The sequence below is a fragment of the Balaenoptera physalus genome, assembly GCF_965194825.1.
Source record: "Balaenoptera physalus genome assembly, chromosome: 2".
In the NCBI taxonomy this organism is placed as follows: Eukaryota; Metazoa; Chordata; class Mammalia; order Artiodactyla; family Balaenopteridae; genus Balaenoptera; species Balaenoptera physalus.
The window spans coordinates 147,811,528-147,836,778 of NC_138883.1; the positions used below are offsets into that span (position 1 = coordinate 147,811,528).

The 25,251-nt window shown below is 48.0% G+C and overlaps 2 protein-coding genes across 10 annotated transcripts in view; one reads left to right on the forward strand and one right to left on the reverse strand.

The window, feature by feature from the left end:
- Positions 1–12,031, forward strand: part of RASGRF1 (Ras protein specific guanine nucleotide releasing factor 1) — a 111,483-nt gene extending 99,452 nt beyond the window's left edge. For 3 of the 4 annotated variants that reach the window (XM_082448555.1, XM_082448556.1, XM_082448554.1), the window contains one exon: positions 1,469–4,709. In XM_082448555.1, coding sequence (XP_082304681.1) covers positions 1,469–1,928 — 460 coding nt within the window. In that variant the 3' untranslated portion in view covers positions 1,929–4,709. Of the gene's footprint in view, positions 1–1,468; positions 4,710–6,048; positions 6,167–7,937; positions 8,007–10,694 lie in introns of those variants that run through there. The other variant, XM_082448553.1, reaches the window with a different exon arrangement.
- A 5,571-nt stretch (positions 12,032–17,602) lies between these two features.
- MORF4L1 (mortality factor 4 like 1) overlaps positions 17,603–25,251 on the reverse strand; it is a 62,648-nt gene continuing 54,999 nt past the window's right edge. For 2 of the 6 annotated variants that reach the window (XM_082448811.1, XM_082448809.1), the window contains exon 14: positions 17,608–18,256. In XM_082448811.1, the coding sequence (XP_082304937.1) occupies positions 18,235–18,256 (22 nt within the window). In that variant the 3' untranslated portion in view covers positions 17,608–18,234. Of the gene's footprint in view, positions 18,257–25,251 lie in introns of all 6 variants that reach the window. The other 4 variants (XM_082448801.1, XM_082448806.1, XM_082448808.1 and 1 more) reach the window with 4 other exon arrangements.

Sequence of the window (25,251 nt, forward strand, 5' to 3'; positions counted from 1 at the left end):
TCTGTCTGTCCATCTGTCTACCCACAAGACCGACCCCTACACATCCCAGACCCCCAGGGCAGGTCAGCTTTGTCCTCCATCATCTACCAGAGAAATTCCAAGGTGTCAAGGCATTTCCCAGGAGAGGCACAGGAATAGTCTTGAGACGTGCAGTAGCTGTGATGATGATAATAGTGGTGCCGGATTCCTTGATTCCAAAATGCACATTTTATTTTACATTTTACCATTTCTGACATCAGGATACATCTCACAGTCAGTGTGTTTATTTTGTATGATTGTGTTTCCTTTTTGTACTGGATAATTAGTCATCAAGACAAGAGTGCATTTTACACACAATGGCATCTTGGAATCAAAGAAATACGGTTTTACCAGTAATTTACACCTTACAGTTTGCAAAGTTTGTGCCCTGCCTGGCCATGGTGTGTGCAGCCCCATTAACACTGCCTGTGAGGTGGGCCTTCTCAGCCTCGGCCCTCCTGTCCTTTAGACCAGGATTTTTTTTTTTTTTTTGCCACACCACGCGGCCTGTGGGATCTTAGTTCCCCAACCAGGGATCAGGCCTGTGCCCCCTGCAGTGGAAGTGCAGAGTCTTAACCACTGGACCACCAGGGAGATCCCTAGACCAGGACAGTTTTTGTCGTGGGGACTGTCCTGTGCATAGAAGGATGTTTAGCAACATCCCTGGCCTCTACCCATGAAATGCCAGTGTCCGCCCCGCCCCCCCAGTTATGACAACCGAGGAGGTCTCCAGACATGGCCAGATATCCTCAGGGAGGCAAAATCGCCCCCGTTGAGAACCACTGTTGTGAGACAGATTCTCCCATGGTGTTTCTCCAGACAAGGACGCTGAGGAGTTAGTGGCTGGCCCAAGGATTTGGGGCCATGGTGACAGAGCCGGGCCTCGGCTCAGGCTGGCCTCCCAGGCCAGTGCTCTACGGTTTGCCCGAGGTTACCTCCCATGAGGGTCCAGGCCAGCTCTCCCAGGGCAGCGGTGACTCGGCCCGTTGGTACACGCTGTGGCCACGTACGCACGTGAAATGGGGATTTGCTCCCTCTGGTTAGATGCGCACTTGGGGTTTCTCCACTAGTCTCTGCCCCTGTGTTCCCCTCGGGCACTTGAACGTGTGCCCCGTTGGGCTGGCCCTCACCCTCTCTCTCCCTGCCTGGCTGGCTACTCGCTGGACTTTGGAGAGACCCTGGGAGACCCCTAGGGTCCCGGCTCCTTATAGAGCCCAGGAATGCCTTTCCTCCCTTCCGCGAGGGATCACGTGATCACTGCCAGGACAAGGCCACTGAAGTCCGCGACCACCCAGCACCTCCAGCCTCGCCGGTGGCTCTGACACACCACACGCCCGCCCTGCCAGCCTCGTCTGCCTTTCTCGTTTTCTTCCTGCCGTACCTGGTCTGTCCCTTGTGCCGGCTCCGTGTGCCATTGCCTTGACCATCTCCACTTTATTTGTGTCCTCAGACAGATGTTCCACCCATCTGTGCTGTCCGGCCGTCTCTCCTCCGCCTGGGCTCCGCGGAGCCCCCGTGGACGGTGCTTGTGGGGAGCTGCCCCCCCGTGCATTCACCAACCTGTCCGTCCGCCCGCAGCGTGCTGCCCCATCAGCCTCCTTCACATGGCTTCCTCGCCCACCGCCGCCGCTGCCTCCGCTGCGTCCGTGGTCCCCCATTCTGTCCGAGTCCCCATCCTGACTGTCTTCCCTCTTTCAGGTTACCCGTGGGCCTATGTAAGTGCCTTTCCCAGACGCCTCTGCTCCCTGCCCCACGGGGCGGAGGTGGCCTTCGGGCATCTGGGCGCTAAGACCTTTATGCAAACCAGGTTCCTGCCTTATGGAGATATAGGCCAAGCCAGGCAGGGGAAGGACAGATTGGGGCAAACGTTTCTGCACTCTTTCTTCGGAGGCACTAAGGTTTATACTTAGAGCGGTGTTGTGTCAGGGTTTGGGGGTCGTCTCACCAGGCAGGGGACGGGCCGGAGGGAGTGGAGTGAGGTGGTGGGCACAGCTGGTGACCCACCCAGACAAGGAGCCCATGACGGACCCCACCGCGTAGGTCCTCAGACCCATTCTGATGTCCTGGGCATCCTTTTTCGCCTATTATATCATTCAGCCTTGTGCCAGCACCCGGGCTAGCACGTGACCTTTTCCCTTTACCCCCAAATCCTCCCTCCCGTCCCCAGCCACTCTCTTAAATATCCCCTGGCCCACCTACAATGCTTCAGTCCCCTGCCCGTGCACTCCCAGATGGACATTATCTCCTCTTCTCATTCCCCAAACCACATCCTGGTCCAACCCACGAGACTGTCCCCTCCTCTCAGCTGCCCAGAGACCAGAACCTTCCCACAGCTCCAGCCAACAACATTTGGCTGAGGGCTAACTACGTTCGGCAGTAAAATGTGGTCACCAGCTCTTTGGGGGCCAGTTCCAGTTTTGCCCGTCCATCTACTCTGATGGGCTCATCTGCACCTTTGTCTTTAGCTTGAACAGGATGCCCACGGAAGGAACACAGGGACGGGGCTCTCACTGTTAGCTGCTGCCATGAAAGCCCTTCCCCTCTGTTCCCGTCAGTGGAGGATGGGAACGGCTCTGGAGGGGCAAGTCTGCTAGCGGACCAGCAGGTCACCCCGCAACCACCTCCAAAGGGGGGGACATCCATCTATCTACGTGGATATGATGGATCCAGAGTCCTGGAGTTCCAGAGTCTCAGGGGCTCCGACAAGACCAAATACCCGTTTCCATCTTTATTTTCTGTCTGTGGCCACAGAGCAAAGCCCAGCTCTTGCTAATGAGACAACAGAGCAGGGAGTATCCAGGAGGCAGAAAGTAAGACTGGACCCCGAGCCCCACCCACACTGCCAACACATTGCCAAAAAAAAAAAAAATTTTTTTTTTTCCCATAACCTGCGTACCTGATTTCCCTGCACCCCATGCCAGAACTGAGACCTGTAAGGGAGAGCAGCCCATCCCACGGCTGGGGCGGGGTGGAGGAGAGGGCTGACCCGTGCTGTCACCGCCCGTTTCCTGGGGTCTGGTGGAGTGTCCCTTGGGGCAGCTGCATCCCGCTTTCAGTTGCCGGTAACAGTTAATTTCTTTCATCCCCCTTGACATCAGCAGGAATTTCTTGGTAGAAACATCAAGTGCGGGGGCCCCAAACAACCACAGACAAGATCCAGATGCCAGGTGTCACCACATCTAGGCGCTGCCCGGAACACCAGGAGCACAGCTTTTAGGATGGGGGATGGGGCACTTTTCTTTCTGCTCCCTGAAACGTCAGACACAGGCATGGCGGGGCTCTGCCGAACGAGGAAGCCCCCCCTCATTTCAGCCTTGGCCCCGCCCTGATCCAGGGCAAGGCTGGATCCCTCCTGACAGGGGCCAGATGCCCACACGGAAAGTTCAGAGCTAGCCATAGGTTGGGTGTTTTGCCTACACGAAGCCCCTACCGTGCTCCCCTGCTCGCTCAGATGCTCAGCATGGTCTGCCTCGTGGTGCCCTTTGGGGGCCCTCCACCAGCCCTGTGTACCCCACACCTGTCCCCACCGCCCCCTACACTGGCCACTCCGACAGCCCCATATATTTACCTACGTGGCTCTGGATTTTGGTTGGTTGGGTGTGCGTGTGTGTGTGTGTACATGACTGAATTAAGGGTGGTGTTCCCTGGACCCCTCACTGTGAAGGTAGCAAACAGGAACAGAGTTTGGTGCTGGGGCTGGCAGTGCCACTCGCAGTGACTAAATTGCCCGTCCATCACCTTTCCACAACTGGATCAGAAACCCCAGTAAATACCTCAGGGAGATCCACCTCGGTGACCAGAGGACTCCCAGACTTTTTTCACTGGTCTGGGTGGTCAGAGGCCCTGTGAGGCATCCAGAAACACCCTGCGTCCTTCAGTCATTCACAGGCGAGCAGCACCCGGCCTCCCCTTCTGCCTCTATCTGAGATAAGAGGTTCTTCGAGCTCTGCAGGCTACCTGGTTCCCATCAAGGGCAGGGGGAGTGCGGCGCCCCCCAGAACCTGCCGGTCAGCACACTGCCTCGGCCCTCCAGCTCCAGAGCAGCTGCTCAGACCTGTGAACTCTTTCTCCATCAGATCCACCAGCCTGTGCTCCAGACTTGGAGTTTGACGGAAAGGAAATGCAAAGCCAGGCATGTAGCAATCATGGACTATACTGGCCAGAAGGACCCAGAGAGGTCTGCCAGTGACCAGTAGGATTCTTGCTTTTTTTTCTTTTTCACATCTCACAGTAAAAAAAAAAAAAATTACATTTGACAGTGTGACCCTATATACAAATGCATATATGCATAACAGGAACAAAAATTTCACAAAGCAATTTTAGTCCATGCAATGAACCCAGATATCCTCTATTCTCTCTTTTTTTTTAATTTAAAAAAAAATCTGGTCAACACTCACCAAATTGGTTTTAACACCCATGAAAGGGTCAAGACCGACAGTTCAAAAAACATTTCTCCAGCTCACCGTTTCCCAAACTCCAAGCATCCACCTCCTTCAAGACTTTGCCATACCCATGTGTCAGCTATATTTGCATTTACTTAATGGTCTCCTTTAAAGTAACTCACTATTTCCCAGAAATACATTTAAATAAGAAGGAAAACTCTATATCATGACAGCAAATGGGAAACCAGCGTATTTGCCATAAATACACAAGGTTATCATAAAAAAATTAATACAGTGAAATCAAAATAATATTATTAAATTCTGGCCAGATCCTGGTGTTTCCTGAGTGAGACCTGTTACTATTTGTTCAAAAAGAAAAAAAGAGGAAAGCAGCAAGTGTTAGAAAGTGTCAAAGCTATGCTGTCACCAAATGAGCTCTCTCCTTGAGCAGTGCGGGGGGTGGGGGGGGAGTGAAAATTTAATGTTTCTTATCCTATGAATCAATTTATTTAAACATTGTCTGGGCATCACCTAAAATCAACTCTCAAATCACCTAAAATTGTCTTAGCTAACATCAGTTCTTTGGTATGAGGGGAACCTGAAGACCAGAGAGGGAAAGAACTGACCTAGGGTCACACAGCAAGCAGGCAAGGGACAGAGGCCAGGTTTCTGTTCTTGCTCTACCATCCTCCCTGCCTCCCCTTCCTCTGTAGTGGCAGGACTGCCACAGGAGACAAAGGTGAGATGGGCTAGAAAGGAGGGTCCCTGTACCTGTGTGCTGAGCTGAGAGGAGGCTGCAGAGCACTGTGTGAGGAGTCCCCTGGGCGAACTATCTGGAGCTCTGCCAGAGTAGAGTGACCACTGGACCCATCACAGAATCACCCCCTTAACCTAGCACCCCACCCAGAGGCACCAGAACAAGTTGTGCAGGAACAGTAACAGGAGCCCCTGCTTCAGAGCCACAGATCAGAGAGGTCTGGCCCATACTGCTGAGTGCCATCCCCATGAAAGCCATCCCCCAGGAGCCACCGATCGTGGGAGCCGTCTCACCCAACCCCCCCGCCCAGAAGCCAAATCCAGGATGGTGATCTCAGAGGGCAAGGGTTTCCTGCGCTGGCAGCCCAGTGCTTGGGTGGGCAGAGATCCAAATGGGGAAGAAGTAAAGGCAGAGAAGTCTTGGGGAAAGAAAGAGACAAGGGGCTGGGTGGGGTGGCTGGTGGTGACTGGCAGGAATGGGCATGGTGCTGTGAAGCCCCCCAGGATGTGATTCTAGGGCGGGATTGGGATGAAGAGTTTCAGTGGAGAGACAGAAAGGAAAGGCGAGCTGGGAGGGGGCTGGCGGCCAAGCCCCAGGGCTCCATCCGGGAGGGAGAGCGGAGAGGTAGAGGAAGGCCTTCTGGCTTGGGGTGGGAGGGGTGATTGATTGAGACACCCCAGGTCCCAGCAGGCACCATGTCACCCCCACCACCCCGGAGGACTGACCCTCACACCCAGCTGGCAATCCGAGCCCCAAGAGCTGCTATTATTCTTGGCGAATAGAAATCCCTTTCCCTCCAGCAAAGCGAGAGATGCATGCGGGGTGTTCTGTTCTTGGTAGAGGCTCGAGTTTTTAAGTGAAAAACTTCTGTTAATGCCATTTGCTTCAAAGTTGTGACCCACCCTGTGTCCCTTACCTGGGGATGTACCTCACTGACCTGGCCTTCATCGAAGAGGGGACGCCCAACTACACGGAGGACGGCCTGGTCAACTTCTCCAAGATGAGAATGGTGCGTTCCCCACAGCAGAGCAGGGCAGGGGTGGGGGGAACATCAAAACCCAGACCCAAGCCCCGGGCTCACCCAAGCTGTGCCCGACAGTCCTGGCCGACTGGACGCGGCGCACGCCCTGGGGAGCCTGAACCCAGCTTCTCCAGTAAGAACAGTCACTTCCTCAAACGAGCAGCTCGCATGTGGCAGGCCCTGAGCCAGCTCTACCTGCATCTCCTCCTTTAATGCCCGCAGTCTGAGGGGTGGGTGCTCTTATTATTCTCCACCTTACAGGTGAGCAGGCTGAGGCTTGGAGTAATCAATCACCAGCCCAAGGTCACCCCTAAGGAAAAGGCAGAGCCGGGTCTGGGGCCCAAGTCTGTCTGACTCCAAAGCCTGCCCCTTTATTCGCGCCCCATCCATTGTTCAGATAAGCACTTGCGTTATGTGGCCGCAGCAAAATCATTTCTGCAGCACCTCCTAAGCAAGTAGGTTTCCAATTTCCCCAGAGGAGTCTAGGCCCTGGGAGGGGAGATGATCCTTCCAGCAGGGTGCCTGCTTTCCAGCCAAACTTCTCGTCTTCTCACTCCAACTAGAGAGCCTCTATTTGTATCGGTTCTGTGTCATGGGGTTCCTCCTGAGATTTTGTTTAATAGGTAAGGTTTCTCTGTCAAAGGCAAGTTGGCAGCACCGACCTGGGAACAGGATGGGGGAGCTCCTTTGTGTGGTCTTGCACATGGTGGGCACGTAGAAAGTGGCAGAGGCCTTTAGCTATTGCTGGAATTGATGGGGGCTGTTTTAGGATGTTGGATAAGCCAGCACCACTGATCAAAGGATATGTTTTTCTCTCAATCACATAGTATAATTAACCTATAGATTCTTTTTTTTTTTAGCAACAAAAATCACTCATTTATTTTCATCACTCAGAGAATATGATTGGTAATTTTCTTTTACTGTATTATCTCTGAGTCTTTAAAACAATTCTTTCTTCATCATCTATCATGTGATCCTACTAAATATACCTTTTACCTTTCAGAATATGCATCTTTTTTATTGAAGTATAGTTCATTCACAATATTGTGATGGTTTCAGGTATATGACAGTAATTCAGTATTTTTATAGATTTTGTGACTGGATAAAGAAGATGTGGTGTATACAAACACACACACACACACGCACACACAGAGAAAGAGGAATGTTATTCAGCCATAAAAAAGAAGGAAATTCTAGGAGGTACAAACTATTGGTTTGGCCAAAAAGTTCGTTCGGTTACTGAATACATTGTTCAATAAAGTTCTTGGTAAAAATGAAAAATGTGTCTTTACTTGAAACCGAATGAGCTTTTTTGCCAACCCAATATTATGTGTAAAATAAGCTACAAGGTTATGTTGTACAACACGGGGAATATAGCCAATATTTTATAATAGCTATAAGTGGAGTTTAACCTTCAAAAATTGTGAATCACTACATTGTGCACCTGTAACTTATATAATATTGTACATCAACTATAGTTCAATAAATAAATAAATTGCATGAAATTCTGCCATCTGCAACAATGTGGATGGACCTAGAGGGTATTATGCTTAGTGAAATAAGTCAGAGAAGGACAAATACTCAATGTTATAACTTAGAGAAACTCATGCTGCCTCAGTGGGGTCTCCTAGGAGGTGAATTAAGAGACTGACTGCAGACATGGCTGTTGATGCCCCTTCTGTTCTGTGGCATTGGGGGGGGTCGGGGGAGGGGGTACTAAGAGAAAGCTGTCTTCTAAACCCGTCCTTCCTTCCTGCAGATATCCCATATCATCCGAGAGATTCGCCAGTTTCAACAAACTGCCTACAAAATAGAGCACCAAGCAAAGGTAAGCTGGCAGCATTTTCAGTCACTTCCGCTTTTTCACAAGTGCTCTGGCTGCACTGCCTTCCTTCCTGCCTTTTCCGCTCCACACCCAACCACTTTCTGCCCTTGAGTTCCCTGGGCCCTCTCTTTCACGAAACCCTCCCTGTCCCCTGTCCCCTGACCCTCCCTGAGTTCCCCCTCCTTTGGACTGCGCCTGTGCTAATCTTGCAGCTCCTGTCTGATTTTTACCTGCAATGGGATGGTTTATAATCATGTCTGACCTCCCCTGAGGCAGGAGAGGCAGTGTTTATCAGATCTTTTCAAAATGCTCACCAGTTTCAAAATTCACAGCTAGAAAGGGCACACAGCAAAAAGTCCCCCAGCCTCCAAGTTCCTCTCCCAAAGCCAACTGTATCACCCATTTTTTCTGTGTGTGTGCAAACACACCCCAACTTTTTTTTACTATAATGTATACTATAGCATACTATACATTGCTTCAGCATCATTCTTTTTTCCCTTAATAACACATCTTGGAGATATTTCCTGTTGAGGCAGAGGCATTCTCCTTCTTCCTTACGGCTGCAGAGAAATTCATGTATTTATTCGATCCTCTATACTGATGGACATTTGGTTGTTTCAGTCTTTTGCTGCTATAGGCAAGGTGGGGAAAAAACACCTTGTACATTCGGTAATCAGAGAGTGCTGTGAGAGTGTGAATCCAGGGGCCTTTATTGGGGTTGGGGGACAGGGCCCAACTGAGAAGCACAGAGGCTGCAGATGGCTGCTATGAGTAGCCTCAGACAAGCCTGAACCAGGTGGGACTATGGGCTTCTAGAAGGCTCTGGGAGCCGTGTCCTAAGGAGAGTGGGAAGCCCTGAAAGGAGCTTACAGGACTGGATTAATATGCATTTTTTAAAAGATGGTGGGGCTGTATGGAGAGAGGTTGGCATGTTAGTCTCATTTCACTACTCAAACCCTGTGCCGTTAGCCCCATTTTACAGTTAAAATAACTGGGATTTGCTAATCCAGACTCTGGCTCCGAATCCTATGACTTTTTTACGCTGCCCAGAGATGTATTTGCTTCCCATCCAGCTTCTTAACCTCCTAGTTTGCAGTTCACAAAAAACATCCAGCTCCAGACACACTCCTGAGCATACCAGAAAATCAAGCTCTTGGTATTTTTCCCTTCTACTTTCCTTTGTGATAGACTTGCCCTGTTTCCTGCCATGTTCTGTGAACTCACTATCTGTCTAATAGCTGATAGCCACAAAGAGAAGAAAAATCAGTGGGTTAACCAATTGTGCCACTTTTTCCTTGTTCATTCATTCGCACAAGTATTTACTGAGCATGTATTCTGTGCCAGGCACTGTATTAGGCCTCGGTCCCTTCTTAAACTAGCCCTCGAGCTCCATATGCAATACAAATAAATGTTACTGCCCTTCAGACTCTTTTCCTTAACAGCTTTGCAGTGGTGGTATTTGCTGCCAGTCTCCTGCAAAAGCAAAATTTTTAGGGAAACAAATGCTCATGATGGAGGAAACTAACTAACCAGTCTGCTGATTCCCAGAGTGTTTGGGAGGGTTGAGATTTTGGGTTCTAGAAAGGGCTGTTCACAGGAAGCTACTAGCTATTTATAAAAGTCTGGTCTATTTCACATGGCTGTAAAATCGCCACGTCTTTATCAGTGGATATGGGTTAATCTAGACGGTGGTATCTGAGGTTGTCTTCCTAGAGGTGCTGGGTGAGAGCCATTAATCAGACACAATAATCATTTCATCTGTGACTGATGATCAGCATCCTAGGAAGCCGGTTCTGTCCCTCACAGTAGCAGAGGGTCCATTAGCAAAGATGCTCGCGACAAAGACTTGATTTTTCTCAAGCAGTTATCAGAAGATTCCCAATTACGTGCTAAGAAATATAATGTGTTTTCTTCTTTCTGCTCTGAGTTTCTGTGGAAAAACATGAAGCTTCGGCTCCAAACAACTGACAAGTCAATGAGCCTTGGAAAGATTCTTTTCGAAGGGCGGGTGGGGTTTGCCTATGAGATCTGGGCTCTGATCTCTCATCGTACATTTAACACACAGGAATCCAGCAAAACACCTGGGAGCAGTGTGAAGTGGGGAGGGAGGAGGAAGGAGAGTAATCGAGTCCACGTGGTGACTCTTCCTGACTTTCCACTCTGAGATTTTGCCCTGGAGTGGGCCTCGTGAGATGAAAAATAAGGGAGGCTCTTTCCTTACGCGGCCTCAGTTTCCACTGTCTTCTCTTGGGTGAATCTCTCTCGGCGTTACATAAACCTGGTGTTTAAGTACGTTTTTCCAACATACAGAAACATTGAAAGAATTGTGAACACCCGTACATCCACTACCTAGATGCTACAATTGACATTTTAGATATATAGATAGAGATGATTTTTTAATATGAGCCCAAAATATTTCACCTAATGTTCAACCAAAGAAACGGTGGTCAAGAGTAATTTTGACTATATGTGATTTTATATTACTATGAAGACAAAAAAGGCGAAAAATAATACTAAGAAAAATAATGCGAAGACACAACACTGCTTAATGCATCTTTGCCTCATGTGCAAGCCTGACGCCCCTCCCTGCCTCCACCCTAGTGCCTGATTCCCGGGAGACACCCGATGTCCACGTAGTATTATGGAGGTCCCATCGCCCTGCCATTCCTTTTTCTCTTTTCCTTTTCTCAGGTAACCCAATATTTACTGGACCAATCTTTTGTAATGGACGAAGAAAGTCTCTACAAGTGTTCTCTCCGAATAGAACCAAAACTCCCCACCTGAAGCTCCCCACCCAGCCCGCCGCCATGGACACATGCTATATGATATTGTACATAGTCGTTTGGTTTCTCTGGATTTTCTTCTTTAGTATGTGCTTCTCCAAGAATACAAATCCGTTCTTGTTCTTAGATTCCTGTAGAACCAAAATATGAATCTCTGCACCGGTTAGGACTTGGTCCACGCACCCCGCCCCTCGTTTCCTGCAGTGCCTGTTTCTTTGAAACAACTGTACTCTTAGTCTGTTCTTCCCAGCCCCTCACTCTCCCCCAAAGGGAAAACAGAATCCGTGCATACACGAATCTTTGGCACCAGTCCTGCTTCTGTCCGTCCCCAGCCCAGGCCCCTGGGTTGAGTTGGCCACCCAGCATCCTCCGGCATGTTCCATGTAGCTGTTATAACAGGGTGGGGGGTAGGGGGGAGGCGGGAGGGGGAACCGTACCCTGAAGTCCAGTCATCGACAAATCTTCCCGCTGATGGTGATGCCAATTTCCAAAGCAGCTTTTTCAGTCAAAATCGCAGGTCTCAAAACTCCATGTCTCCCAGTGACCTGGAGGGAAAGGAGTCCTGTCCGCTGAGACCCACGCCCTGCGACACCGAGGCCACCACCTCATTCAGGCACCACATTGCTCCTGGCTCTGAGAATAAAACCAGGTAGCACGACTAGCAATCTCGATAACCCTGGACGAGGCCCTGGAACTTCCTGAGGAAAACAGAATCACAACACAAAGTCATGTCGACTTCTGCCGACGGCTGCCCAGCATTCACTGCAAGTCGGGAACACACAAAAATGTCACTTTTCCTCTCTGAGCCGCCTAACGGTCACTACAAGCTTACGTTGAGATGCTCCAAGTCTGTATGCCTTGTGAAAAATAGTACCACACTGTAGAATTAGGAAATCAATAACCAAGTGTTTTTATTGCATATACTGTAGTCCTGTCTAAATGCCTTCTAGCAGGAATATAGTACTGTAGTGCTTATTCTGTGAATATTACCATCTATTTTTTACATTGTACAGTATAGAAAACACAGGTTAACTCTGAAGTGGCAGGCATGCTCCACTCTGACAAACAGACAACTTTTGCTGTAAGCAATACCTAGTGGTATGAGAATTCTATTTCAAGTCCTACAATATTTCAACTTACAGCTTGTTTGGAAAAAAAAAAAGAAATTTCCATTTTTGTAAAAATATATGTTTCCTGATTACCTCTTGCTAATAAATCTATTCTATCTCAGGGTGAACGGTGGAATTTTGATGGGTTTCATTTACTCACGCAAGGGATGTTTGATGAGCACTTGGTCCTTATCAGGCCCTGGGCTCAGACCAGAGATCTGGAGTGATAAGGGCAGAATCCCTGCTTTTGGGGGATACTCATAGTCTGTTGATGTTCTCTGTTGCAACAGGAACAAATAGCTCCCAAACTCAATGTGACGGCTGAAAACAATCTTTCACAGTTCCGTGGGTTGACTGGGCCCAGCTGGTGGTTCTTACCTGGAGTCCCTTGTGAGGTGCCAGTCACAGAGCAGCTGAGGCTGGAGTCATCTGAAGGCTCGACTGGACGAGGTGTCCAAGATGGTGCTCTCCCGTAGCTGGGGGCTGAGCTGGGGCTGCCAACCAGAGCGTCCACACGTGGCCTCTCCACGTGGCTTGGGCTCCTCACAGTATGGCAGCTGGGTCCGAAGAGCAGCCTTCCAAGAGACTCAGGCAGAAGCTGCAAGGCTTCTTCTGACCTAGGCTCAGAATTCCCAGAACATCACACCCACAGTGTTCTATTGGTCAAACACGTCACCAAGGCCAGCCTGGTCACAGGGGGAAGAGAATGAAACACCTCCTCTTGATGGGAAGAGCCACAAAGAATGTGCAGCCATCTTTAAGCTACTAGAGAGACAGACCGTTTGAGCCACGCTGTCACAGGATGGTGCAGGAAGTGCCTTGGGGACACCACGGAGGAAAGGACAGAGGTGGGGAGATTGGAAAAAGCTCCACAGAGGTGTGAGGAGGGTGTGGGATAAGTAGGGATGATTTTCCAGAAGAAGGTGGCGGGGAGGGCATGCCGGGCAGGGGGACCAGCAAAATCCCAGAAGCATGAAAGAGTACACTTGTTTGGGGAAGAGCTAATATGGGCGTGCCCTCAGGGAAGGCACCCTGGTCCTCCCCAGACCCCTCCTCACAATCACCCAGGAAGGGTGGGCCCAGAACACGACCCTCAGTGACAGGCATGAGGCCCGCTGGGAGGCAAGACCCATTTCCCTGGGACCTGCAGCCAACAGGCTCCAAGACTGCTTGTTTTCTTCAGACACAGAAAAGCAGTTAAGGTTGCTGGGAGGATTCAGTGTGCTGCTACAAGCTGCTACCCTAAGGTGATGAGCACGGGACAAGCACTTGCTAACCATGAACTATCTGTAGAGCCCTGACTCTTCCAGGTTATCTTAGGCACTGCGGACTTAGCCATGAACAATGCAGTCAAGGTCCCTGCCTTGGGACTTCCCTGGTGGTTAAGACTCTGTGCTCCCAACGCAGGGGGCCCAGGTTCGATCCCTGGTCAGGGAACTAGATCCCACATGCCACAACTAAAAGGTCCCACATACCAGCAACTGAAGATCTGGCGTGCCACAACTAAGACCCGCCACAGCCAAATAAATAAATATTAAAAAAAAAAAAAGGGGCACCACCAAAAAAAAAAAAAAATTCCCTGCCCTCACGAGGTTTACATTCTGGTGGATGATAACAATGGACAATTTTTTAAAATACCCAGGGCAGCGTGACAAGTACCACAAGCACAGTCCAGCAGGGCAGTGTTGAGGCTGCCTGAGGCTGGGACAACTGACCTGAAATCTGGATAATGAAAAACCATGATGCTATCATTAAAGAGGCTGTGAGGTGAACACTCACCTGCGTGCAGGTGCTCGTGTTCTGGTTGGTGTGAGGCGCTGGGCGATTCTCTGAGGCTTTCTCAGGGCCAGGATTAGGGTGAGACGAGAGAAATGCCCACCTCGGGTGTGAAATATAAGGGACTGCTAAAAAACGTAGTCATAAAGGTAACAGTCTAATGCAATATTTTTTAAAAGTCAAAATCAGGGACTTCCCTGGTGGTCCAGTGGTTAAGACTTCGCCTTCCAATGCAGGGGGTGCAGGTTCCATCCCTGGTTGGGGAGCTAAGATCCCACATGCCTCACAGCCAGAAAAGCAAAACATAAAACAGAAGCAATATCGTAACAAACTCAATCAAGACTTTAAAAATGGTCCACGTCAAAAAAATCTTTAAAAAAAAAAAAGTCAAAATTAATGCAAAAAAATCCGTGAAGAACAAAATATCAATTTTTTCATAAAGACAGGATGGGTATTACTGATTTTTCCTCTCGCCTCAGGTTCCATCCAGTGCGGCTTGACGAGGCTACCTGACCCTTTTACAAGTGAAGTGTAGGATGGCTCTAGTTCCAGAAAGGAAATAGCATTGGTCCAGGCCAGAAGCTCATTCGTGGGGAGGGATGGTGAGCTTGTTTATCCTCCCTGCTTGTTTGTGTTCGGTCGGATGGTTTTGGAGGGTGTCTCTTGATCCCAACCACACGAAGGAGCTTTTTAAAAGGTCAGTACACAAGAGAGAGGTTGCACCTGGTCCGCTAGCATCCTTTGGGGTAAGTGGGTTTCACGATGGCAGATGTGTTGCCCGTTGGCATCCGGCTGCCCCCTCTCCAGCTTTTTGCTCTCACCCTGTGTCTAATGATCACGGTTTCCTTCCCAGCAGTGGCTCTGCCAAGACCTCTCTGGCTGCCAGGGAAGGAGTGTCTGGAGAGGTGGGTGGTGGTTGTCTCGGGTGTCTAGCAGTACCCCCAGACCTACCCTCGCCCCCCCCCAAGAATTTACCTAACACCTGGGCGTGCATACCTCGGTAACCAGCATCCCGCCCCGCTTCTGACCTCCTAGAGCTCATGACCCAGCTGAAGAGAAGAAACATGAAGCAAACAGCACTCAGGTTTCTAACTCCAGCTCACGCCTCCCTCCAACCTCCTCAAAAAAAACTACCTAGAAGGTGCCTCCACCTGGGTGCCCTACTGCCACCTTACTCAACTGGACCAAACTGGCCTCATCAACTTCCCCACCACACCTGGGCCTCCTCAGCACCCCTACCCACCAGTCATGCAAGCTAGAAACCCAGAGGTCACCCCTGACTCCCACTTCAAAGGGTCACCTGATCCGGGCAATGTTAACCTCCTAGTTATCTTTCCAGCCAGGTCACAGCTCTTCGTTGCCTCTGCCACTACCTTGGATGAACAATTCTCAGCTTTTTGACCTCAGGGACCCCTCTATACTTGTAAAAACTATTGAGGATTCCCCCCCAGAAAAAACCATATAACTGGGTTCTATCAGTAGATATAATTGTAGTACTGATTATTTTATTTGAAACTAAAACTTCAGGAGAGTATTTAAATAATTATTTATTAATTCATTTAAAAATAACGATAACACCAGCAATCACACTTCTGGGTATTTCCCCACAAGAATTGAAAGCAGGGTCTCAAAGACATAATCGTACACCCATTTTCATAGTAGCATTATTCGCAATAACCAAAAGGTGTAATCAGTCCGTGTCCATCAACAGATGAATGGATAAACCACACGTGGTAAACACATACAATGGCATGGTATTCAGTCTTTAAAAGGAAAGAAATACAAAAAAAAAAAAAAAAAAGGAAAGAAATTCTGACACCTACTACATGATGAAGCTTGAAGACATTATGCTCAGTGAAATAAGCCAGTCACAAAAAGACAAACACTGTGGGATTCCACTTATATGAGGTCCCTAGAGGAGTCAAATTCATGGAGACAGAAAGTAGAAGGTGGGTGCCAGTGTTTTGTTGTTGTTGACATTTTCAATATTAAAAAAAAAAAATTCACTGTTGCAGCCCTGATAGCTCTCTTCCAGTATTTTTTAACCATTCCAATGTATCTTGTGGGGATATTTATTCACATCATTTTGCTTCATACATTTCTTTCTACACAAGACTGAATTTAAAAGTCTCTGTAACATTTTCAGTTACAGTGATAACACACTAATAAATTATAAATTAACAAAATCTTCATGTTTGCTTTAAAAAAAATCATTTATCAAATGCTAAACTCCAGATTACCTGGAAAATTAAAGATGCAATTTGCTATAAATCTGGCATCCCAATTAAATTGGAGGAAGGCTTGTTTGAGGAGTTGTTCTTTAATGGGTACAGCGTTTCAGTTTTGCAGAAAGAAAAGTTCTGGAGATAAAGGACAGTGGTGGTTACAAAACAGTGTGAATGTACTTTTACCAGTGCTGAACTGTACACCTTAAAACAGGGAGGATGGCCAATTTTACGTTACGGGTACTCTACCACAATTGAAAACAAATGTTGAATAACAATCACACACCTATTATGTATTGACATAAATAACCTCTTTTTAATGAAGTTACTGAATTTTCAAAAAAAAAATAATTTCATGAGGAAAATGGCATCACTTTACGTTTTCGCCAATCCCTTTAATGTCTGTCTTAACAGAAGGTGGATCCCCATATCATGTACACATCATGTAGCCTTTGGAAAACTCTTACCGCACACTCATAAGACAGTAAAGAGTGAAAAAGGCAAGTGCTGTCTTAGTATTATTATGAAAGTAGTTTCAACCTTACAAACCCCTTTTGAAAACCACTTTAGACCAAGCCACCAGCATGTCTTGACTGGAGTTCAGTCATCTTTTTTTTTTAAAAATAAATTTATTTATTTATTTTATTTTGGGGCTGTGTTGGGTCTTCGTTGCAGTGCGCGGGCTTCTCAATGCGGTGGCCTCTCTTGTTGTGGAGCACAGGCTCTAGGCGTGCGGGCTTCAGTAGCTGTGGCACGCAGGCTCAGTATTTGTGGCTCATGGGCTCTAGAGCGCAGGCTCAGTCGTTGTGGCGCACGGGCTTAGTTGCTCTGTGGCATGTGGGATCTTCCTGGACCAGAGCTCAAACTCGTGTCCCCTACATTGGCAGGCAGATTCTTAACCACTGCACCACCAGGGGAGTCCCTGGACTTCAGTCATCTTGCCGTCTCAATCACCCAGTCTTCCTTTTGGGCATTTATCCTTCCTCTAGTCCATTTTCCAGCTATGACCAAAGTGAGCTTTTCAAACACAGATCTGATCATATCATTCTTCTCCTTACAATTCCCTGAGGGCATCAAAGAATGTGATAAAGTTCAAATTCTTCAGTGTGATCTCCAAAGCCCCACCCCATCTCTCCCCAGCCTACTTCCTGTCCCCTCGCTTCCTGGGCTCCAGCCACACTGTTTCCAACCAAGTTTCTTTCCATCTTAGGGCCTTTGTACATACTGTTTCCTCTTTTTCTCTGAGGTCATACTTACCCATCTTTCAGACCTCAACTCAGACACTACCTCCACAGAGAGATATTTGAAGACAACAACCCCATCGTACATTCTCATGTCTTTTCTTTCTTTTCATTGCATAATTTGTTACTTAAGTCCTGTCCTCCCCCTACTAAAGTGTAAACTGCACGAGGGCAAAAACACATCTCATTCAACCATCACTGCCCAGCACAGAGCCTCGCATGTAGTGACATTCTACAGAGAATGTTTGTTGAATGAATGAACCACATCTTTGCTGTTCAAATTGTGAACCCTGAACCAGCAACACTGGCATTGCCTGGGAATCTGTTAGAAATGCAAGATCTCAGGCCCCACCTGAGACTTCCTGAACCAGAATCCGAACAACGTCCCCAAGTGATAGCACATGACCATTTTAGAAGCACTGGATTTTTTCTTCTTAATTTTTATTGGAGTATAGTTGATTTACAATGTTGTGTTAGTTTCAGGTGTACAACAGAGTGATTCAGTTATACATATACATGTACCCACTCTTTTTGTTTTATAGATTCTTTTCCCGTATAGGCCATTACAGAGTACTGAGTAGAGTTCCCTGTGCTCTACAGCAGGTTCTAATCAGTTATCTAGTTTATATATAGTAGTGTGTATATGTCAGTCCCAATCTCCCAGTTTATCCCTTCCCCCACCCTTATCCTCTGGTAACCATAAGTTTGTTTTCTACATCCGTAGAAGTGCTGGATTTGAGCAAGCGAACGTCATTCCAGGCCCTGGATATGTCCATATCTTATCCCTGCAACTTCACCACCCTCTATGCCAGCTAGACCACACTCTTGGCTGGTCTCATTACCAATTTTTTATTTTTATCAATATTTTTATTTCAGTCAACACCACTCTTCCTCAAACGTCCTTCTTTCCAGAAGCCTTTACTGATTTTCTCCAGTCAAGGGCTTCATCTGTACCCAACTCAGGTCAATCTCTGCTTCATGTCAAAGACCTGTGTCACTTCCCTCCCATGAGGTTCCACAAGGGTTGGGGTGGTCTGACTCGGCTGGTGTCTCCTGTGGCTCCCAGTACCACGCCTGGCCCGTGAGAGATGCTCTTGTCAGGTCTGATTCAGAGTGGGGCTGCCAGAAGAAGGGAGTAAAAGGAAAAATAAAGTAGATTTCATCAAAATTAAAAACTGTTGTGCATCAAAGAACATTCTCAAGAAAGTTAAAAGACCACCTACAGAATGGAAGAGACTCTTTTTGCAAATGATATATCTGATAAGAGTTTAGTATCCAGAATATATAAAGAACTCTTACAACTCAACAGCAAACAGACAACAAATCAATTTAAAAATGGGCAAAGAACTTGAATAGACATTTCTCCAAAGAAGATATTCAAATGGCCAATAAGCACATGAAAAGATGTTAGGGACTTCTCCGGTGGCACAGTGATTAAGAATCTGCCTGCCAATGCGAGCCCTGGTCCAGGAAGACCCCACATGCCATGGAGCAACTAAGCCTGTGCACCACAACTACTGAGCCTGCGCTCTAGAGCCAGCGAGCCACAACTACTGAGCCCACGTGCCACAACTACTGAAGCCCGCATGCCTAGAGCCCGTGTTCCGCAACAAGAGAAGCCACCGCAATGAGAAGCCTGCGCACCGCAACGAAGACCCAACACAGCCATAAATAAATAAATAAATAAATAAACTTATTGTTTTAAAAAAAGATGTTAAACAACATTGGTCACTAAGGAAATGCAAGTCAAAACCACAATGAGATACTAGTTCACACCCACTAAGATGTGATGATAAAAAAACAAAACAAAAACAAAACAGAAAATAACAAGTTTCTGCAAGAGAAATCGTAACCGTCATACGTTGCTGGTGGGATTATAAAATGGTGCAGTCACTGTGGAAAACAGTCTGGCAGTTCCTCAAAAAGTTAAACAATAATTACTGTATAATTCACTAATTCCACTCCTAGTATATACCCAAGAGAAATAAAAACATATGTCCACAAAGAAACTTGTACACGAATGTTTACAGCAGCATTATTCAAAATAGCCAAAAGGTAAAAACAACCCAAATATCCATCAACAGATAAATGGATAAACAAAATGTGCTATACATACAATGGAATATTATTCAGCTTTAAAAAGGAGCAAAATACTGATACATGCTACAAGTTGGATGAATCTTTAAAACATTATGCTACGTGAAAGAAGCCAGACACAAAAGGTCACAGAGTGAATGGTTCCCTTTATATAGAGTGTTCAGAATAGGCAAGTTCATAGAGTCAGAAAGCAGGTTAATGGTTGCCAGGGGATTGGGGATGGAGGGAAGGAGGGGTGGTTATTTAATGGACGTGGGCTGTTCTTAGGGGGATGATTAAAAAAGTTTTGAAACTAGAGAGAGGTACTGCACAATGTTGCACAGTGTTGTGTAGGCATTAAATGCCTCTGAATTCTACACTTTAAAATGGTTAATTCATGGGACTTCCCTGGTGGTCCAGTGGTTAAGACTCCACGCTTCCACTGCAAGGGCCACGGGTTCCATCCCTGGTTGGGGAACTAAGATCCTGCATTCCACGTGGTGCGGCCAAAAATTAAAAAATAAAAATAAATAAAATAGTTAATTCATGTTATGTGAATTTCACCTCAAAAAAAAAAAAAAAAAGAGAGAGAAAGAACTGAATGTAACTGTCTGCTCATTAAAAAGTGCTCCAGATGTGATCAGAAATTATATCAGTTAATGGGATAACTCTGAATTATATGTATTAAAATGGTTAGTTGTATACTATATTGATTTCACTTCATTTGAAATAAAAAAAAACAGTAAAAAAAGAAGGGGGGGCAGGGGGTTGTTCAGAGAGAGTTTCTCAGAGGCACTGTCCCAAACTGGGCCTTGAAGGGCTAGAAACCCAAGGTTTCTAGCTGAGCGAAGAGTGGGGGCCCTGGATGTCTCAGATGAGGGACAGTCTGAGCGATGGCTGAGCAAGTCTGGTGAGGCGTCTAGGGAGAGAGGGAACCAGGCAGGTGGCAGGTGGGAGGGGCCTGCCGGGGTCCCTGAGTGGCTGGCCGGGGAGTCACCCAGAGGTACCACAACAGGGCTTGATGGTGAAATCAGGCAGACTCCCTCTGGCCCAATCTGACTCTATTTTCATTCAGACAGCCCCTTATCAGCACTGATCGCAGCATACGCCATAATGTATGTTTAGTGTGCAATTACTACCCACACTCAGATCAAGTGACTCATGGCCCAGAGACAGTCAAGGCCCATTTCTTATTCCCGGCACGGGAAGTCAGGTATGTCCTGCTCACACAGGACAGGGTCCTGGCAAACCGGCTGCTCCCCTTCCAGGTCTGGAGCCTCCCCACGGCCCCAGCTGCTGTGCTTTCTCCTTTGGTTCCCGCCAAGCCTCGTGTCCACCCACAAACCCGTACACCCATCCTTGCTTCTCTCCAGCCCTCTCATGGCACCCGGAAGCCTCATCAGGAGGGGAGTACAGCACCTCCAAACCTCTCTCAGCCAGGATCCGAAGCCCCTCACATATCACCTTTAAAGCCACCAGAGTTTTATCGTCTAACTCAATAAATAACAACAGCGACTGCTACTGCTACCGTTTCTGTCCAGCTTGCAGCGTGTCAGGCTCTGTGTCTGAGCTCGAGCTCCTGGGTATTTTTACCTCCATTTCACAGAGGAAGGCAACATACAGGAAACCTGATTTTCAAAATATTTAACCACCGGAATGGCATGAATACTGACCACTCAGACTAACAGCCAAAAGGGTGCAAACTGGCTGAAAATCAACCAGCTCTGCAGGACGCTCTCCAAAATAGTAGAGGATAAAGCATAACAGTGTGTGATGCAGATGATTAATTCAGGAGTTCAGGAAGAGGAAGTTTCTGTGGAGGCAAGAGGACAAGGCAGGAGGAAGGGGGTGGAGGTAGGGCTGTGCCCAGGACAGGGAGCTCACCTGTGGACTGGTGAGGAGTGCAGTGGCCGTGGACGCTGCAAACAGAGTAGGGATGTATCATAGAAGGTCTTAAGTGAAAACAAAGGAATGTAGACGGGGAGAATGTGTGAACAACAAGTGACTGAAGGAGGCCCTGGAGGCAGACATGCTCTGGGCTCCAGCCCCTGAGTTCCTGCCTCCCCCAGATGCAAGAGTGAAGCCAACCGAACAGGGATAAGTTTCCCCTGCACAGGAGTACAGGGGCTTACAGAAAAGTCCAGAAACTGGTGCTCCGTCACAGGGCCAGGACGAGGGTGAAAGAAATGAGACATACCCCCTCAGGTGCAACATTTAAGGGAGGGCCAAAATACTCAGCCATGATATTTTTTTTTTTTTAATTTAATTCATTTATTTATTTATTTTTGGCTGTGTTGGGTCTTCGTTGCTGCGTGCGGGCTTTCTCTAGTTGCGGCGAGTGGGGGCTACTATTCGTTGCGGTGCGCGGGCTTCTCATTGCGGTGGCTTCTTTTGTTGCGGAGCACGGGCTCTAGGTGTGCGGGCTTCAGTAGTTGTGGCTCGCAGGCTGTGGAGCACAGGCTCAGTAGTTGTGGTGCACGGGCTTAATTTCTCCGAGGCATGTGGGATCTTCCCAGACCAGGGCTCGAACCCGTGTCCCCTGCATTGGCAGGCAGATTCTTAACCACTGCGCTACCAGGGAAGTCCCTCAGCCATGATATTTTTATTGCATAATATTTTAATGCAATATTTTAAAATAACAAAAATTAATGCAAAAATCTATGATGAACAAAATATCACACATGAAGAAACAAAACAATGACAGGATCAAACCCTATACTTGCTCAACATAACCTTACTGCATTCACCCCAATCCTGGCCATAATGAAACACAGCTTCTGGACTTTTCTGCAAGCCTTCACACTTTCTTGGTTGTGAATACAGCATCTTCAGGGCTTACAACCAAACCAGTGGTGGTTCCCATGTTCCCTGACTTCTTAGGGGACAAACAATGCCTTCTCATGCAGTTGGAGGACATTGTCAGGCTGACTTCTCTGACTCAGGGCAAGGGAAATAACCAAGATGGCTAAACAGGATGTCTCCTCAACAACAATGGAACTAGCAAGAGGTCCAACTTCATATTACAATCCAACTGAAGTTGCTCTTTGATGCAGACTTATACACCTCCTGCATTCATTACATTTCCCACTCTACAAACTCTCTGGTCACTCATCTCTATATCCACTGATTCATCCTTCCACTCATCCCCATCTACCCATCCATCCACCCATCCATCCCATTCATCCATCCATCCATCCACCCAACCATCCCACCCATCCATCCATCCTTCCTTCTTTCCAACCAAGCATCCATTTAGTCTTTCAACCATAAAGCCATTTTCCCATATATCCATCCATCCCTACTTCTATCCATTCATCCACTTATGCATCCTTACAGACCGTCATCCACCCAAACCACTTAACCAAACCTCTGCTTACCTACTATGTAAAATCAGCATGTGGGTGTGAAAAGAGCTCCATCACCTACCAGCAGACCTACTTAACTTCTCCAAATCTAATTTCTTCATCGAGAAAGTGGCTGTGTGTATTCTCAAAGAACCTTCACAGGGCTGTTATGAGCATTAAAGAACAAAATCCGTGTAAATGGTAGTTATTGTAAATATTACATTATTATGGCAATTATTATTATTATTACAAGATGCTAGAGGTAGAGGGCAGAAATATAATAAATCTGGTGAGGGGCCCAGTTTTCCTGCCAGGATGTTGACTCTGACAAGTGATCTGGGAAACCAGTTAAAGCCGTAGGTAACAGCTGGGGAGGGGATAACGTTCTGAGGGGAAGAGGGGGATGACCAGCAGATTTGGCCTAAAGAAAAAGGATCAGTGGAGGTGGGGTGGGCAATAATTCCTAGAACAGTAAGAAGGAGGCGCTGACTGAGGAGTCCAGGAGCTGTGGTTGGTTGGATGCCTGAGCTCTGCTGATACCTCAGGGAACTCTAGGCCTGGACAATCAGGAAGGCAGGCAGGCCTCCAGGCTCAGTTTCATTCACCTGCTTCCGTGGAGCAGGTGCCCACTCTTGTGGAGAACTCTGGGCTCAGTAAGCCAGGGGTTCAAACCCCAGCTCTCTTACTTATTAGTTGTGGGACCACAGATGAGTTACTTGTGTCTCAGTCACCTCATCTATGTCATGGGGGAAAACACCAATAGAATTAAGAAAGTTTATTCATGTAAAGCACTCGGCACTGAGTCTAACACATCCCTAGAGGAGATAATGACTCCTGGGTGTGGAGGATAAGACCTGCTCTCCTCTCTTGGCCTCCCCAGACTCCAGAAGTGCAAAAATGGGGCACAGGAGCCCGAGACCAGGCCCAGCCCTCTATCACCAGAGACACCAGTCAGCCTGGGCCTTTCACCTGATGTACTGGTTTCCTATTGCTGCAAACCAGATTACTACAAACTTAAGAGGCTTAAAACAATGCAAATTTATTACCTCACAGGTGGAGAGGTCTGATGTCCACGTGGAGGGACTTCCCTGGCAGTCCAGCAGTTAAGACCCCCATGCTTCCACTGCAGGGGGCACAGGTTCGTCCCCTGGTCGGGGAGCTAAGATCCTGTTTGCCACGTGGTGTGCCCGGAAAAAAAAAAAGTCCACGTGGATTTGGCTGGTTCCTCTGCTCCAGGTCTCACACAGCTGAAAGCAAGAGGTCAGCGAGGCTGCCTTCCTTTCCGGCGGATGCCGCAGGACGAATCTGCTTCCAAGCTGATTGAGGTCGTTGGCAGAATTCAGCTCCATGTGGTTGTGGGGCTGAGGTCTCCGTTTCCTTACTGGCTGTGGGCTGGGGTCATTCTCAGCTTCTAGAGGCCACTCACGGTCCTTGGCTCATGGCCCCCGTCAAACCCAGCCATGGTGGGTAGAGTCCTTCTCATGGTTCAAAGAGCTCTGACCTCCCTCTGCCTCATCTCTCTGAGCCTCCCGCTTTCCTCTTCTGCTCTGAATGGCCCCCGTGATTACATCAGGACCTCTCAGCTAATCCAGGATAATCCCCCCAAATCAGCTGACTTGAAGCCTAATTCCACCTGCAAAGTCCCTGCCCAGCAGTCTGTAGATTGTGTTCGATCAAATAACCGAGTGATGGAAGCTAGAATTCTGCCCACCATCCCTGGCTCAGCACTCTGTGTCCAGCACCAGTCCTCAACCTCCCCTCTGTGGGAATACAGAGGACCAAGACTGCAGAGAAACCCTCACAGAGGTGACACCCGGCTGGCGCCAGAGGAGCAGATGAACTCACCAGGAAAGTGGCTGCAGGGAGCGAAGGACGGAGCGAGAGCCCAAGACTGAGCCCGTATTTGGGGTGAGTCACTATTATGGTGCCATGTTTGGGACCAGTGTTTTACCTATAACTAAACTGTAAAACTATGTTTAACCACTCTGGGAGGCAGGGCACCTACTCCCATTTTACAGATGAGGAAACTGAGGTCCTGTGGGGGCGAACCACTGGCTTAGGTCACATGGTGAATCTGTAGTAGGACTAGAACCAAACATTAGTCTATAACTGACCAGGCCAGTGCCTTTCACATCTCAGGCCTTCTGGAATGAACCACAAAGGAGGGTCACTGGAGACCCAGCACAGGGAACGAGTTTGGGGTCTGAGGTCTAATACTAGGGCCTTCAGTCCTGCCACTCTCCAGGTGGCTCAGATGGGCAGAAAGATGAGGTGGTTCTTGCACACCTGAAGGATAGGCCATCACAGAGGCTGGACACCTTTATCCCAAAGCCAGGGGCTTAACTTTCCAAATAGCAACCATGCAGGGTCTTTTCTCAGACATTTGCCTCAAAGGACACCCAAGGGGCATCCAGACAGGGGCTGATTTATAAACTGACAAAGATCTGCTTTATCTGAAAAGACAGTGTCTGCTGGCCCTGCTAACCTTCATGCAGATTCAGTGCCCACCCTGAGCGGTCACCTTGAAGCCCTGTAAGTACCGATTCCAGAGCCATACCCAGACCTGCTAGTCAAATCCCAAGACAGAACTCCAGGAATCTGCTTCCCCAGGAGCCTCACAGGCAGAGTCTGGCTGAGAACTAGGTTTCCTCCTGTCTGAGGGAGGGAGACATGAGACAGCTCACATCTGACAGG